This window comes from Diachasma alloeum, unplaced genomic scaffold (genome assembly GCF_001412515.2).
Source record: "Diachasma alloeum isolate Michigan unplaced genomic scaffold, Dall2.0 Dall_scaffold_00364, whole genome shotgun sequence".
NCBI classification, from domain to species: Eukaryota; Metazoa; Arthropoda; class Insecta; order Hymenoptera; family Braconidae; genus Diachasma; species Diachasma alloeum.
The window spans coordinates 78,648-93,767 of NW_021680503.1; the positions used below are offsets into that span (position 1 = coordinate 78,648).

Sequence of the window (15,120 nt, forward strand, 5' to 3'; positions counted from 1 at the left end):
TGCAATCCCAGTCTATTAAAAATTCAATTGAATATGCCTTTAAATTTCCCAATAAGTTAAGAATTCAAGCTGTCACTAATTAACAATAATCCCTACAAAATAAAAAACTCATTTCCGTTGAATTTCCAAAAGGAACAGAAAATCCCATGAACGATATACTCTAAAAGTGAATTTTAAAAAAGTCATTCCACTCCATTTTACCCAGATTACCCCCAATAAAAAAGAAACTACCACTGACTTCGAGTCGAGTCGAGTCTTTACCAATGATAAATAATCAGGGGCTTTTAGAATTTTTCACCTGTCATTCGTTATATTATTGAGAATCGCACAAAGATAATAAAAACAAAAAGAGTTATAAAATATTGTCGTCAGTGCTGCGCCAGTCTCTGTACAGACAAAAGTGATGAATTATTATAGTCAGATGAACCCATAGGATTAACGAATATATATCATAGTTGATGGTCGAATTAACTGGCTTGCGACAGTATCGTGGGGATGTGAATGTTGAATTTACTGATGTGAATTATTGGGGTAATATTTTATTAAAACAATAGTTATTCGACATCCACGCGAACGTCTGTGGTCCATCCATTCTCAATTTTTTAAAAATTTATTTGATTATTGAAATTGTAGTGATGCAAGTGCTTGCTGTAATCCATTATAAAATTACCGCTTTTGAGGATAATTAGAGGGGAATAGAATGAGGCCTAATTGTAATGAAATAATAATGATAATAATGGGAATAAAACGTGATGATTTCAGCGGTAAATAGTCATACGTTGGCCTCCAATCGAATTATCGTTTTTTATTCATTTTTTTTCTCGTGATTTTTTTTATTATTGCTTGACATTTGTTGTTACTCCTTCTGATATTCGGTGAATTTGGTCGAAAGACGAGAGTTTAATGATTAAATTACGATAAAGTTACAATTATGAGACGAGACACAACGTATTGAGTCATATCCGAGTCACGCTGTTACATTTAAATTAAATATGAGAGGATATGAATTACATTCGGTACTTATGTATGTATTATAAATAAATATATGTTGTTAAATCCATTGAAAGTATGATAATATATTGAATTAATGAATATAAGGTAAATGATGCTGCAGATTAAATTTAATGGATACAAAAATGGAATATTGAGGATAAATCGATTATTTAATTGCGATGATGTATAACAATAACAAACTCGTGTACCTCGTGAAGAAATAAAATAAAAAATCGAAATTATTTGTGAGATTTTATTTATTTAGGGGAATTGGATACCTTTTATCTCAAAAAATGATTTTTTTTATTGACAATGAGAATTTTTGGCTATTCAATAATCAAAAACAAGACATTATTTTTCAAGTAGAGTAATAATGACATCTTTTTTATTTTACTTCAGTTTAAAAGAGATATTCTCATACCGAAATTGCATGATGAGCCCTATAATTCATGGAATCATTTTATTACTAATTTTTTTTAATTTTTCATGTTCAGAAAAGAATTTTTTTTATTTAAAAAATTTTCAATTGTTTAAATTTTTTTTTCAGAATTATTCTGATGAACTCTCTCATTTAGAAGATGAAATACTTCTTTCGTTGATTATTTATCATAAAAATAATTTCCTATTTTTTCTTGACATCAACAGTCAATAGAGAAATAAATGCATCGATTTTCTCTAATAATTAAATAAGTTACATTTCTTGTTTCATCAAGATTTTCATCAATCATTAAGTTAGTAATATTGAAATTGTATTCATTAGTAATAATGAAATTTCAAAAATAATATAATAGTTGGTAATTTAAATTTTCAATTCACTAGGAACTAAATAATTGACAATATGCAATCGTCAATCAACTATTAAGGAAATATTTCTAAATTTCATAAAACTATTTTCGATTAGCCAAATAATCATCAATCGTCCAAACTCAATTATTGATTGATAAAATAATTCGCAATTTGAATATTTAATTGATGATTAATTTAATAATTAAACAATTATTGAGTAATATTAATAATTGACTTATTGAAAATTTAATTTTAATGCTAAAGTCAAGGATTAAAATGATAAGGAAAATTTTAATAGCACCAACAGTTGAATTTATTGTCGAAAGTTTCGATAATTTGGATAATAATAATAATGACCAAGTTAAGAATTAAAATGATAGAAAGAAAGATTTAAATAATATCAATAGTTGAGTTTACTGTCGAAACAAAGCTCTTACCAAAAAAAAAGAGAAACCAAAAAAATTTAAAGATAAGCGTCTGAAAAATTATTGCAATATTCATCAAAAACTGACACAGAATTCGAACTAACTTACTCTGCTACAATTTTTTGCACTCATCTGCATTTTGTCTCCCGGAAATGGCTCGAGGAGCCTTGAACATTTTTTTATCTTTTAAATTGATATTCAGGGCTGCCAACAGCCAGTCCGTGGCCACTACAACTAAAAATTTTCATCTTTCTCTGAGAAAATCTCACGTAATTATTATTTCTCTCCTCATTGAATGCTCCACACATGATCATCTTTGGTAGAATTATCTTAATGTTTACAAATTCAGTGAACAATTCTGAAATATTTAATTAATTCCCCTTAAGTTGGAAGCACTTGCATTCGGAGTTACCGCCACACGAGGAGCATCGGTGTCGTTGCCGTCCGGCTCTCACATCAGATGCCTGTTGTGATGTCCAAAGCGTTTAAATAAACATTAGCCCCGTAGTTAAGTGAAAGTATGATTAAAAAATCAATCTGCAAAAATAATAACGAGCAGAATAAATTGTTTTGAAATCGTGAGTACTGAATAGTCGAGTTCTCCTGCGTCGAGCCACACTTCGAGGGTTCCTATGCGGCATTTGTTGGTAATCAGTGTTATTTATTCACTTGAACACTAACTCGAACATCATTCAAATGACAATAATCGAATCACTGGGGAATTCATTGTTTTTATTGGTAGAGGTTGAAGAAACATTCGATTGTTGATTTTAACGAGACAGTAGCATCCTAACCTCAAAGTTGGCTTTAGCCAATTGACACTGACTCTATCCCAATTTTCAAACGAAATCCAGAAATTATTCGGAGGAATGAGAACATGAATCATTAACAATAACTCAATAATGAATAAAATAATGAAAATAAAGGGGAAAAGGGCAAAAGTGATATTTTTACTCCTTAATAATTAGTTGAGTGAAATTCCCCAGTTTTTTTTCATTTCAAAGAATTCCTTCAAGACTTTAAAATGAGAGTTGATTTATCTAAATCGAATCATTTGTTCAGGGCATATTGAAGATTTAAGGAGAACCCTCCCCTAACTGCTTTGCTCGGATTTCAGGAAGCTTGAGCCCTTATTTTTTATATTCTGAATTGCCTGAAGAGCAATCTTCTCCCACAATTAAAAAATTATTCCAAATCTGAAAGACACCAATAATTGACGATAGATCAATAATTAAATGAAGTTGAAACCAGCGAAAGCTTCGCCCGCGAAAGATTCAATTTAGGGGAACCCAGGGGTGTTCAAACATTTTTAAGTCATGAGCAAACTCATTCGCAGTTAAAAAAAATTACACACATGATTCGACCCTCAAACCCCCACAAATCCCTTAAATAATAATTAATAAAATAATGGAAATCCCCATAATTGTTCATAAAATGATGGAAATAAAGGAGAAAGAGACCAAAGTTTTTTATTAACGTTTAAATCCTCAATAATTAGATAATAGCTGAGTGAAATTCCCCAATTTATGTCATTTCAAAGAATTTCTTCCTAGACTTTTTTTCAAGACTAAAATGAGACCGAATTTATTTAAATTACACTACTGACTCAGGAGCTATTGACGACGCATTAAACCCTTCACCCCACCCTAACCAATCCCATTCGATTTCAGACAGCTTGAGCCCTCAATCCCTCAACAATGGACCAAGACCCAAGTGCATCAGACGTCCCCTCCGAGTCCACCCAGGGCATCCCCGAGATTTCTGCATCTAGTCACGAGAAAGAGGATTCACTAGGAGGAAAACCCACCGATCCAAAATCAGATCCCAAGAGTCTTCCCCCTGCCTCAACCAGGCTGACTCCCACCCTGGAGGACCCCATCGAGAGCAGCCTCGCCCAGGCAGACCCCCCAGGAGACGTGGTTGCTCCCCCAGAGACTGACGAGACTGCCCCAGAGAATTCCCCCCCAGAAGAAGCCTCAGAGGATCCCAGTGATGCCCCAGAGGGCCCTTCAGAGGACTCCCCCCCAAAAGAACCATCAGAAGGTCCCGGTGAGGCCCCAGAGGACTCTCCAGTACCTTCCCCTTCAAAAGAAGCCCCAGTATCAGAGAAACCCTCTGAAACTCCAGAAGTTTTTCCAGCAGAAAGTGTTCCAGAATCCTCAGAGAAAGCCTCTGAATCCCCAGAAGGCACTCCAGCAGCCCCTCCAGCCCCAGAGGCCCCAGAAGCCTCTTCTCCAGGTGAGGGCACTCCAGAGCCCTCCGAAACATCTCCAGAAAAAGAGGCGTCCACTGGAGCCCCAAAAAAACCAAAAACCCCATCAAAGTCGTCAACCCCTGGAGACCCCATCCCCATCGTCGACATCGACGCAGACGAGGCAGAAAAATCCTCGAGTGCATCCCCTGGAGCTCGAAAATCCCCAGCCCCCAGTGATGCACCTCTCGAAGAGTCTTCCAAATCCCCGAAGCCCCAAGAAGACGACAAAATAGAATCAGTAACCCTGGACAGTGACCCTGAGAAGGAGGAGGACAAACACCAAGAGCCTGAGAAAACGGAATTCGTACAGATAACCCAGGACAAGCAGGACGACAACCACATAGAGGGCCCGTCAATCGAGGCTGAGGACCCCTTTGGTGGTGACAGCCTAGCTGCTGATGGCGTTGAGCCCATGGACACTGACGACATCAACGAGAGAAACATGAATTTCTCGAAATTGGGGGATCAAGCTGACAATCTCCAGGATGCTGTCAATGCAACGTCCTCGAAGGAGGCTGGAGCCACCGCGGAGGCCTCCGAGGCCTCGAAAAAGGCTCCGAACTCTGAGGAAGTTGAGGAAATAACTGAAGTCCCTGCGGCGGAGACTCCAAAGCCCCAGGATAAGCCTGACAAAGTGAGTCAGAAGAGCAAAGACTCTGATGTGATTGTGATTCCCCTGGAGACAGACGATCAGTCGACAGTTCTGCCAGGCCAGGACGACGAGCTGTGCATCATTCCTGACGACATGAAGATAATTCTCCCTGGGAAGTCTGTCCCCCAGAAGGAGAAGTCCTCGGGGTTGACGAAGCCCTCGAAAGCCTCTGAGAAGCCCTCGTCGTCGTCGAAGAAGACGTCGACCCCTGCGGATGAGTCTGAACCCTCGGACAAATCAAAATCCCCAGAGGAAGCTCCCTCGGAGATCACGGACAACGTGATTGACCTGGACGACGAGTCCAAGAACTCTGAGATCGAGGAGATTTCAACCCCTGCGAAACAGACGTGCAAGCAGTGCAAGGAGGTGAAGCCCTGTAAAATTCGAGTGAAAATTGGAACTGAGGAATTTGGTGTCTGCTCCAAGAGATGCCAGAACTCCTTCATGGAGGCGTATGGAAAGGCCACAGACATTCCCTCTGAGGGGGCCAATTCAAAATACGAAAAACGCTGTGCAAGCTGTCTTCTAATCGTGGAAACGAACGACGAGAGGAACCTCTCCTGGGAGACGATGGAGTTCTGCAACGAAGAGTGCCTGGGGAAGTTCCAGACGAAGTATGGGAGCTACTGCAGAAACTGCAATGGCACTGTTCAGCCAATTTCCCTGGGGAAGTACTGCGTTCGATTTGGCTACGACGTTCGTCAGTTCTGCTGCTCGACGTGTCTGGAGGAGTTCAAGAAAGGTCTGAAGGTCTGCAGCTACTGCCAGAAGGACATCAGCTCTGGTACCGACGGCTTCCTGGCCCCAGTGGGGGACAAGGGCCAGTTCAAGGACTTCTGCACTCAGCAGTGCATGGAGAAGTACTCGAGGATGAACTCGACCGAGCCAGTGCCCCCCGAGAGAAAAGCCTGCAGTGTCTGCCAGGAGGAGAAAATTGTCTTCTGCGAGGTGCAGATAGACAGGGGCCAGTCTCAAGCCATCTGCAGTGAGCCCTGCTTCGCAGCCTTCAAATTCGTCAACAAAGTCGATCCCGATCACTGCGCCACATGCAAAAAATACTTCCAAGTTGGCAACAAGAAGAGCACCGTTGTCTTCTACAACAACGAAGCCCACACCTTCTGCAACAAGAGTTGCCTCAACATCTTTATCATCACCAACAGGAAGATCGTCCCCTGCAACTGGTGCAAAGTCAAAAAATACAACTTCGACATGATAAAGAAGGAGTTGAAGTCAGGGCAGGTCGTAATGATGTGCAGTCTCAACTGTCTCACCCTGTACCAGGTCTCCATAAACGCTGTGTCAGCCAGGAGAATTCGATGCGACCTCTGCAAGGAGTTCTCCCAGGCGCAGTATCACCTCACAATGTCAGACGCAACAATCCGGAACTTCTGCTCTTACAACTGCGTCATGAAGTTCCAGGCTCAATACACTAAATCACCGATAACAATTCCCTCGGGTGAGGATGCACCAGTGCCCACAGGAATGCCCAAACGCACTTATCCAGGAAAGGTCCAGCCCCAGGGGGCTGTCAAGAAGGTCACCGAGATGAACAGCACTCTTCAGACCATTCAAACCAAGAAATCCCTCCCTGTGATATCGTCGGTAGCCAGTCTAGCGTCGTTACCATCCAATGGCCAGCCCGCAGTCACCCAGAAGGCCACCACAAACGTCGTGAGTCTCAACAATGCGACAATAACAAATCCAACAGCTGTCCCAGGCACCCCCATTCTCTTCAAGCAACAGGTGATCACCAGACCCCCGAGTCCTGTACAGATGCACAATAAGATGACCCAGTGCAAGCCTCTGATGCACACCAAGGGGGTCTCAGTGAAGCCCCATCCCTGCACTAAATCAACTCAAACTGACGAGGTCCAGAAGGTCGTCATTCCCATTCCAGTTCCCATTTACGTGCCCTTTCCAGTCCACATGTTCAGCTTTCCCTTTCCGGTGCCCATGCCCTTTCCCCTGCCAATACCAGTGCCAGTCTTCATTCCAACAACGAGAAATAGCGCTAAAGGGATCGCCAAGGAGATCAAGAGGATCCAGGAGAAAATGCCTTCTGATCCCTTCGAGGCTGAGCTCCTCATGATGGCGGAGATGGTGGCCACTGAGAAGAAGAAGACAGAGAGTGACTCGGACTCGGAGGACAATGGGAATGACGAGGGGAGTGAGAGTGTTCAGGAAGACAAGCAGCAGGATGCTGTTGATGGGGGGAATGCCTTCGGCGAGGAGATGCTCCAGATGGCGCTGAAGATGGCCACTGGGGAGCTCGAGGAGCCTGCGGTGGACCTGGAGGCTGCTTTGACACCCAGCACTATTGCTGCCACTCCCCAGGGCGAGGGGGAGGAGAACCAGAATGTCGTGGAGAGGCAGACGCGAGGGAGGAAGAGAACTGTTTCTTACAAGGCGAAGGGGGCCACTAATAAGAAGGGGAGGCGCTCCTCCAGCACTGGGGAGGTGCCTCTCATGCCACCACCAGGAGCACAGACCCCACCGAAGGCGCTGGAACCCCTCGAGAAACCCGATTCCAACATGGCCCTCAAGTTCACTTTTGGGGTGAACGCCTGGAGGCAGTGGGTCGTGGGGAAAAACGTCGAGATGGAGAAAAATGCTGCGGGCAGGCCTGTCAAACCCTTCAAGACTGATCTGCTTCAGCTCACTGCTGATGAACTCAATTATTCACTCTGTCTCTTTGTGAAGGAAGTGAGGAAACCCAATGGGGCTGAGTACGCACCTGACACTATCTATTATCTGTGTCTTGGGATTCAGCAGTATCTCTTTGAGAATAATAGGATTGATAATATCTTTACGGATACGTATTACGAGAAATTCACCGATTGTCTCAATGAGGTGGCCACCAAGTTCTCGGTTCTGTATAATGATGCACAGTTCATTGTTACGAGGGTCGAGGAAGAACATCTGTGGGAGTGCAAACAGCTCGGGGCACACTCGCCGCATGTCCTGTTGAGCACTCTCATGTTTTTCAATACGAAACATTTCAATTTAACGGTGAGACTGCTGTTTATGTGTCTAGTTATTTATTTATTTATCTATTTATTAATAATAATTTTTAACAGTAATTTTTCAACCTCTTGACATTTTTTTTATGGTTTTTGTCTTCAAATAACGATAGGTTATCAATATTTTACATTTTTATCATGTCATTTTAATTAGAGAACAGGAAAAAAATACCAGAGGAGGTCATTTTCTTTTACCGCTGTCAAAATAATCACAGATTTGGTTTCTATTGCTGCATTTTGATAAGATAGATTGAAAGAATATGAAACAATGCAAATGGAAATATCTTATTTCGTGAGAGATTGGAATTGTCGTGATGGTGAAGGGATTTAGGAGGAACTACTAATAGAGAATTGATTATGAGAAATCAATGAAATTATATAATTTTTAACAACAGGAACATGAGAATTCCTTAACTTACTTGAATTTTTAATGAAAAAATGAATATTCAGTACTTAATTAAGCTGAATTCAAGAATGCATTTGCCTAAATTTGCAGCCAAATTTTTTTTAATAGTGTAGGGCAAAATGTCATTATTCACATCGTGTACAACTGATTTTTACAATTAAATAATTCACGAAGATGTTTCATTCTACATCTCCTCTCAAGCCCGACATTTCCAAAAAATAGTCTTTAAAATTGATGATTCAATCATGTTTTGCTATTTTACTCAATAAATTTTGTAACTCAGACCGTGGAGGAACACATGCAGCTCTCGTTCTCCCACATAATGAAACATTGGAAACGAAATCCAGCTGCACAAGCTGCTGCTGGTACTGGCAAACCTCCTGGACCAAGGAATGTACTTCTGAGATTCTATCCGCCTCAAGCTGCCTTAGGTTCGTATCTCCAATCACTCAGTCGAGTTATACCGAGAGGAAAAGATGAATTCCAACGACTAAAAGTAGTTTTCTTTAAAAATACAAAATTTTTACACATTAATTATAACATAATTCAATGAGTTATATGCCTCATCACTTTGGAGTTTGTAGACTAAGAAATTTCTCCACATTATCAACTCATTAATCGTTTTAAATTAATTTACACTATTATATTATCAATAATCAATGAAGATTAACAAACATTTTTGTAATTTTATCAGGATGTTTCTAAAATAATGATTAATTCCCTGGAAATATCTATTTTTTGAAACAAGTAAATGTGTTTTCACGAAACAAAAATGTCAGTTTAAAGTAAAATGATTTCCTTTTTCCGTCAATGAATGTTGATAATTTTCACAATAATCATTATATTAAATTCCTCACAGAGGCAAATTCGAGGAAAAAGAAAGTATACGAACAGCAGGAGAATGAGGAAAATCCCCTGAGATGTCCAGTTAAACTCTACGAATTCTACCTCTCAAAATGCCCAGAGAGTGTTAAAAGTCGTAACGACGTATTCTACCTTCTTCCTGAACGCAGCTGTGTCCCAGATAGCCCTGTGTGGTACTCAACTTCACCTCTCACCAAGGATCATCTCGTGAAGATGCTGAATCGCGTTAAAATGGTCAAGGAGATTAACGTCGCTCTCTGGAGCAGTTAATGAGACTCAATCGTGCTGCAAAACTCTTTCTCATCCAGGGCGTTGTTATTTGTATCAATATGGGAGGTGGAAATGATCAGGGTGGCTGTATGATGCGCGTCCGGTAATTAAGCATTGAGTTCAGTTGAACGCATGACAAGAGTCAAAATTCATTTGCCTCATGATTCAAATTTTTTATGTATAATTTTTAATAATTAAGTAATAAAATAACGAGAAGATTTGTTTCATAATTTCTTGATTAAAATCATTGTCATCGGATTCAGTTTTTGAGTTATTGGAATTTTATAGTACCTAGAGATTATATGAATTCTAATAGATTTTATCGATGAGGTGTTTCAGGAAAATTGGATGGAATTTTTGACAGTTATGAAAATTCTGGTGATTCCCCATAAATTTACGGTAGATCAATGACTTGAGCGAATTCAAAATCCTACGCGGGCTATTATCACATTAAAACCTGAAATTACATTTAAAAATATAAAATCATAGTAACAATGAGGATGAAATTGTCAATTAAATTTCGATGAAAGTGATAATTCGATTGAACATTCATGTAGCCTAAACCACGAACGAATCCATCAAATATTTCCTCATCCAAGTGTTTGTTGTAACAACAAACGCCTGTTCTGGCGGTAGACTCATCCATTATCTGCAAACTTTGGAGATAAAGGAAGCTGTCAAAACATCAAGATCGTTAAGAATTTCACAAAGCTGAAAAATCCTCAGTATTCCTCACTTTTGAGAGGTCGTCACACGTGAATAAGTAAAGTAATTCTCATCAACAGTAATAATACATCAATTCTCCTCATAATTCAGTAGCGAAGTGATGAAACGGTTCAGTCGACTTATTTCCCAGTTGAGTTTTTGAAGAATATTTCCGAATCTAAAGAAGAACACAAAATTTTCGTAATCGCATTTGTTGTAGCTCTCACTCGCGTCTACAAAAAAGATTATAACAAAAATTTTGCTATCTCCCTTAGATTCCGAGATATTCACTGAAAATTCATCAAAATTGACTTGAACCGTTTTACTTCGCTACTGAATTAATTCACCTCGATCCCATCAATTACCCATCTTACTTCATTCTCAACAGATATTTTTAATCAATCACCAAAAAAAAACTACTGCAATCAAAATGAACATTCCCAAAGCAGAGAATGAGAATGAAGAATCACGTCCCATATCTCCCCCAGAGAATTCGAAAAACATTCTCCAAAAAAATTGGAGATTCCCAAGAGGATTTCCGAACCTAACGAAACGTGTTCACGGAGTACTTCTCGAACCGGAAGTGTGGAGATGTCTGCGAAAGGGGAAACTGGTGAAAAACCCCATAATTGACGCATGGTTGCAGCTTATGAAGAATACGGCATCGAGGTCTGGCCTCGCAGTATTACCATTCAAGAGTTCTCATTACGAACTGCTGTCCCAATGCGTGGATGCCCCACCAGTCGAGCTGACCCACTGGCTCTGGGAGAACGACTGCTGGAGGAAGGACGTCTGGCTGTTTCCCCTCATCTACGGTGGCCACTGCAACTTATTGACGATAATCCCCAGGTCCAGGATTTTTCTCTTCATGGACGGACCCCACAAGGATCCCCCGGAGGATCTACTGAAGCAGGTGTGCGGACTGATGGAGTCGGTGAAGGGGGACCTGGACTGGACCCAGTGGACGTTCCACCAGCCGACGGATTATCCTGTCCAGCACCCGATGTCCAACAACTGCGCGATACACGTCTGCGCCTGGAGCTATGTCATTTGCACGGGGGAAGAGCTCGCTTGTGAGCACAAGGAGATGAGCAAGATGAGGAGGATGATGGCTGCGAAGCTGTATGCTGCACCGGAAATGGAGATGGGGTCATCTGGGGGGGACTGCGGGGAGTATAATGCTCCTGTTCGCGAGTCGTCGACGACGTGGCTGGATATCACGTCGAGTGACGGGGTACCTGGGTACTCTGGGACTCTGGAGTACTGTGCTTCGTTGATTGAAAGTCCAAGGAGAGCTTCGTGAAAAATAGATTTTAAATCAACTAGTGATTTTTTTTCACGTTGAAATCGACTTTTAGAGGGTAAATTATGAGAAATTCTGGAATTTGAAATCGAATTATAAAGTTTAAAATAATGAAAATAAATAATTAAATAATTATAATAATTGGTGGTATTAAATTATTTAATTTAAAATTCCAGAATTTTAATAATTTTTTTTATGAGTTACTTAATTTAGAGATGCATATGATCATCAAGTTCATCACTATTTTCATAAATTATTTAATTTCGAGTGAGAAATTGTTCAGATCTCCCAGGATGTGATACTTTAATAATAATTTTAGCTTCATCAGGCCCTAAAATATCTGTACAAACATCTCCAATTTCTCATTATCCTCAACACAAATTCTAAAATTTTTCAAATATTTTCATCAATTATAAAAAGAACTCGTAAATTCTGAAATTAATCGAAAAATTTTCTAGAGTTTTAGGGTTCAGGTATTTTATTACTCGTGTATTCTGTCAATATTCTTTTATAAACAAGGATTCAATCAGTCATCAATACATTTTATAACAAATGCTCATTGTCCCTTCGCTGGCCGAACGAATCCACGTTTGCGTTTCAATTTCTTCCTGGAAATTTCTAGTGTGTTTAATTTGGAGTAGACTTCAGAATAAATGGCTTGTTGTTCTTCTTCTGGGATTGTGGATCTGCGAAAATCATAGAATACATAAAAACTGATGAAACAGCAAGAAATCAATTATTAAAATGAAAATCGTGCGACATCAATTGGGTTTTGATTGCAATTTACGTCAAACGAAATTGATTAATATAGATTCTCCAAATAAGTATTGAAAAATACCTGTATTCCTTCATGAGGTCGTATTTCTCCCAAGGTTTCTTCAACTTCTCAGCTCTCAGCCACTTCTTCGCAGTAGTAATGATCGTACTCTGCACAATTCCCTTCATTGGATATATCTCCCACCTCTTCAGCCATGGCCTAGGCTTCAGGGGCACCTGGAGAGTGTTGATGGGGACTTCACTACCTTCTGGTAAGAGTTCCATCTCCATGTCCACTGGGAATGTACTGTACTCCAGCGGAGCATCACGGAGGTAGTACAATTCCTCATCCAGTCTCTTTTCGAGCCTGAAAAGGAAAATAATCGTAAATAATTTAAAAATTCACATCAAGTATTTTTATTAATTATTGATTTTATTAACTAAATAACTAAGAAATACCAAGAAATTACTCAATTATTTGTCTAATTATATTTGGATGACAAGAAAATCTTAGAATCCCTTAGAATTGACTTAATTTAGGTATTTTTTTAAAGAAAAAATAATCAATAAATTTAAAAAACGAAACAATAAATAAATCAATAAATGCGTAATAAGTACCTCAAGCAATCGATTTTCTGAATGGCAGGATCATACAAATCGAATTTGACCTCAACCCCCTGGTGATCGATAACATTTCTCAGGAGGAAATAGGCCCTCAAGCCACAGCCCTTCCTATCGATACAAATCCCCACGAATTTGTTGGATTTTCCTGGTGCATGAGGCTCTGAGTATGTGACAGCGAGGATCGATCCAACGTAGAACTCGGGGATGTCGAGGACGGTTCTTCTCGCCATCATGTCTATCCTCTCGAGTTTCTCGCGGAGATGATTGCGGAAGCCCGGGGTGGGATCAGGGAGGAACTCGGGATAGACGAATCTGTACTGAGAGGGGACCACCGGTTCCTGGCTTCGGGGTTTTACATACTCAGGGGTTTTCGGGCTTTGGGGGTCCTTCGGTGGAGACTCCTGGGGGGCCTGTGCGGTGGCTGCGGGGGTGGAGAGACATCTTATGTCTTTGTCTTGAAAAAGTCGAAATTGAGATGGAATTTTCCAGTGAAATTGAGTAGAATTGTTAAAATGATGCATTCGAATCAAATAAAACTATTTACTCATTCGAATTTTTCTCGACAATATTTTCAAACATATTTTTCAACAATTTTTTTGCTGAAAATTTGAAAACTCATGTTTATTGCAATGGAAATGTTTCAATTATATGAAACAAATCAATTGCATGTTAGAAGCAAATAAATTATTTATTTCACCCAAATAAATGTTTATTTCAGTTTAATAAACTCATTTTCGTCATTGTCAAAACGATGATTTAATTTCTGACTAATAAAGTCTATTTTGCGATTCATTTCAACAATATTTTTGTTTAAAAATCATGAATTCATATATTTATTTCCATGAAAATGCTTCAATTACGTGAAATAAATCATTAGTTATAAATTAATACAAATATTAGAATCAAAAAGACGACTCATATCCAAATAAAGGATAATTACAGTTCAATAAATTTATTCTCTTCGTCGTCTTCATAATGATTCTGTTTTCAACTCATGAAGATTTTATGTGGATCCAATGAACGTTTTTGTATTTGAAAATTTATTGATTTAATGGGAATAAATTAGAAACGAAATGTCAAAATACATGAATATCCTTAAATAATTAGTAATAATAATCAATCAGTAATTAATAAGAAGTCATTCACCAATCGGTTTCCTATCTCTTGATAAGAGATCACGTCTCACTAAAAGATAATTCAATTTATAAATTAATTTATCTAGTTTCCAATGGAAATAGTAATTATTTTAATTAGTTAATCCTAATTATTAATTTTTTTAATATACCGGTTGCTTAGATTGTTAAAACATCGGAGTGAAATAGGTTAGGTCGTCACATGTCAAATTTATCAGAATAACTAGTGTCATCGTCGCTTTTTCGGTTCTGTGAAATTTGTCGAGTAATTTAGCATTAATAATGTACTTCATCAACTTACAAATTGTTTTGAATCCCGAAAAATGAGATCGGAGTTGTCGAGACAGAGCTAAACCCACAGCTGACATGTTTTATTACGCGATGAACGTCAGTCGTGCGAAGCTTTGGCGCGAGTGACAACGATGGCCAGGGTTGGGCGTGCAAATTACGTTGGTAAATTACACCGTTTTTTACCGACGTAATTTACGTAAATTACCTCGACGGATTTTTTACATTTTTTACATTCCTTCGAAAAGCTTGCAATTTTCGATTACTAGAATGTTTTATTTTATTCCGAGTGACGAAGGCGCAGTATTGGACACATAAAAAATAGTATATTATGGCCCGAGGACAGATAAACAGCGTATTTTAATTTCACTTTGTTCGGTTAGAACGCGGTTCTCGGTACTTGAGGCATAAAATATCATTTTATGTCTCTAGGATCGTAAAACTGCGATTTTAACATCGATGTTCTCGGTTAAATCGCGGTTTTCGGGCCCGGAGACATAAAATATTGTCTGCCACACGGCGATAAAATTGTTTCCTGACTCGAGTGATTAAAATCCTCTATTACTATAAAGAGTAACAATTTATGTTATGTTGCTCCAAATTGACTGCAATTTTTAACCGCACTTTTGCTCATGTTAATA

The 15,120-nt window shown here is 39.1% G+C and overlaps 2 protein-coding genes across 2 annotated transcripts; one reads left to right on the forward strand and one right to left on the reverse strand.

Moving 5' to 3' along the window:
• Positions 1-2,624: 2,624 nt before the first annotated feature.
• LOC107041428 (zinc finger MYM-type protein 4) lies at positions 2,625-9,932 on the forward strand. The gene is made up of 4 exons (XM_015261997.1): positions 2,625-2,851; positions 3,875-8,119; positions 8,820-8,967; positions 9,396-9,932. Exons 2-4 carry the CDS (start codon positions 3,902-3,904, stop codon positions 9,668-9,670), a joined length of 4,641 nt encoding a protein of 1,546 aa, XP_015117483.1. The 5' UTR covers positions 2,625-2,851; positions 3,875-3,901; the 3' UTR covers positions 9,671-9,932.
• Positions 9,933-12,170: 2,238 nt separating this feature from the next.
• Positions 12,171-14,592, reverse strand: LOC107041381 (39S ribosomal protein L19, mitochondrial). Its single transcript, XM_015261908.1, has 4 exons — positions 14,493-14,592; positions 13,053-13,512; positions 12,517-12,801; positions 12,171-12,364 (listed from the first exon to the last, which is right to left on the reverse strand). Exons 1-4 carry the CDS (start codon positions 14,557-14,559, stop codon positions 12,235-12,237), a joined length of 942 nt encoding a protein of 313 aa, XP_015117394.1. The 5' UTR covers positions 14,560-14,592; the 3' UTR covers positions 12,171-12,234.
• Between the last annotated feature and the right edge of the window lie 528 nt (positions 14,593-15,120).

Excerpts from the sequence above, each read along its gene's own strand:
- LOC107041428 (XM_015261997.1), top strand. The coding sequence starts at position 3,902 with ATGGACCAAGACCCAAGTGCATCAGACGTCCCCTCCGAGTCCACCCAG. Across the intron at positions 8,120-8,819 it reads CGAAACATTTCAATTTAACG|ACCGTGGAGGAACACATGCA; the intron begins GTGAGACTGCTG and ends TTTGTAACTCAG. Across the intron at positions 8,968-9,395 it reads TCCGCCTCAAGCTGCCTTAG|AGGCAAATTCGAGGAAAAAG; the intron begins GTTCGTATCTCC and ends AATTCCTCACAG.
- LOC107041381 (XM_015261908.1), bottom strand. The coding sequence starts at position 14,559 with ATGTCAGCTGTGGGTTTAGCTCTGTCTCGACAACTCCGATCTCATTTT. Across the intron at positions 12,802-13,052 it reads CAGAAAATCGATTGCTTGAG|GCTCGAAAAGAGACTGGATG; the intron begins GTACTTATTACG and ends TTTCCTTTTCAG. Across the intron at positions 12,365-12,516 it reads GACCTCATGAAGGAATACAG|ATCCACAATCCCAGAAGAAG; the intron begins GTATTTTTCAAT and ends TGATTTTCGCAG.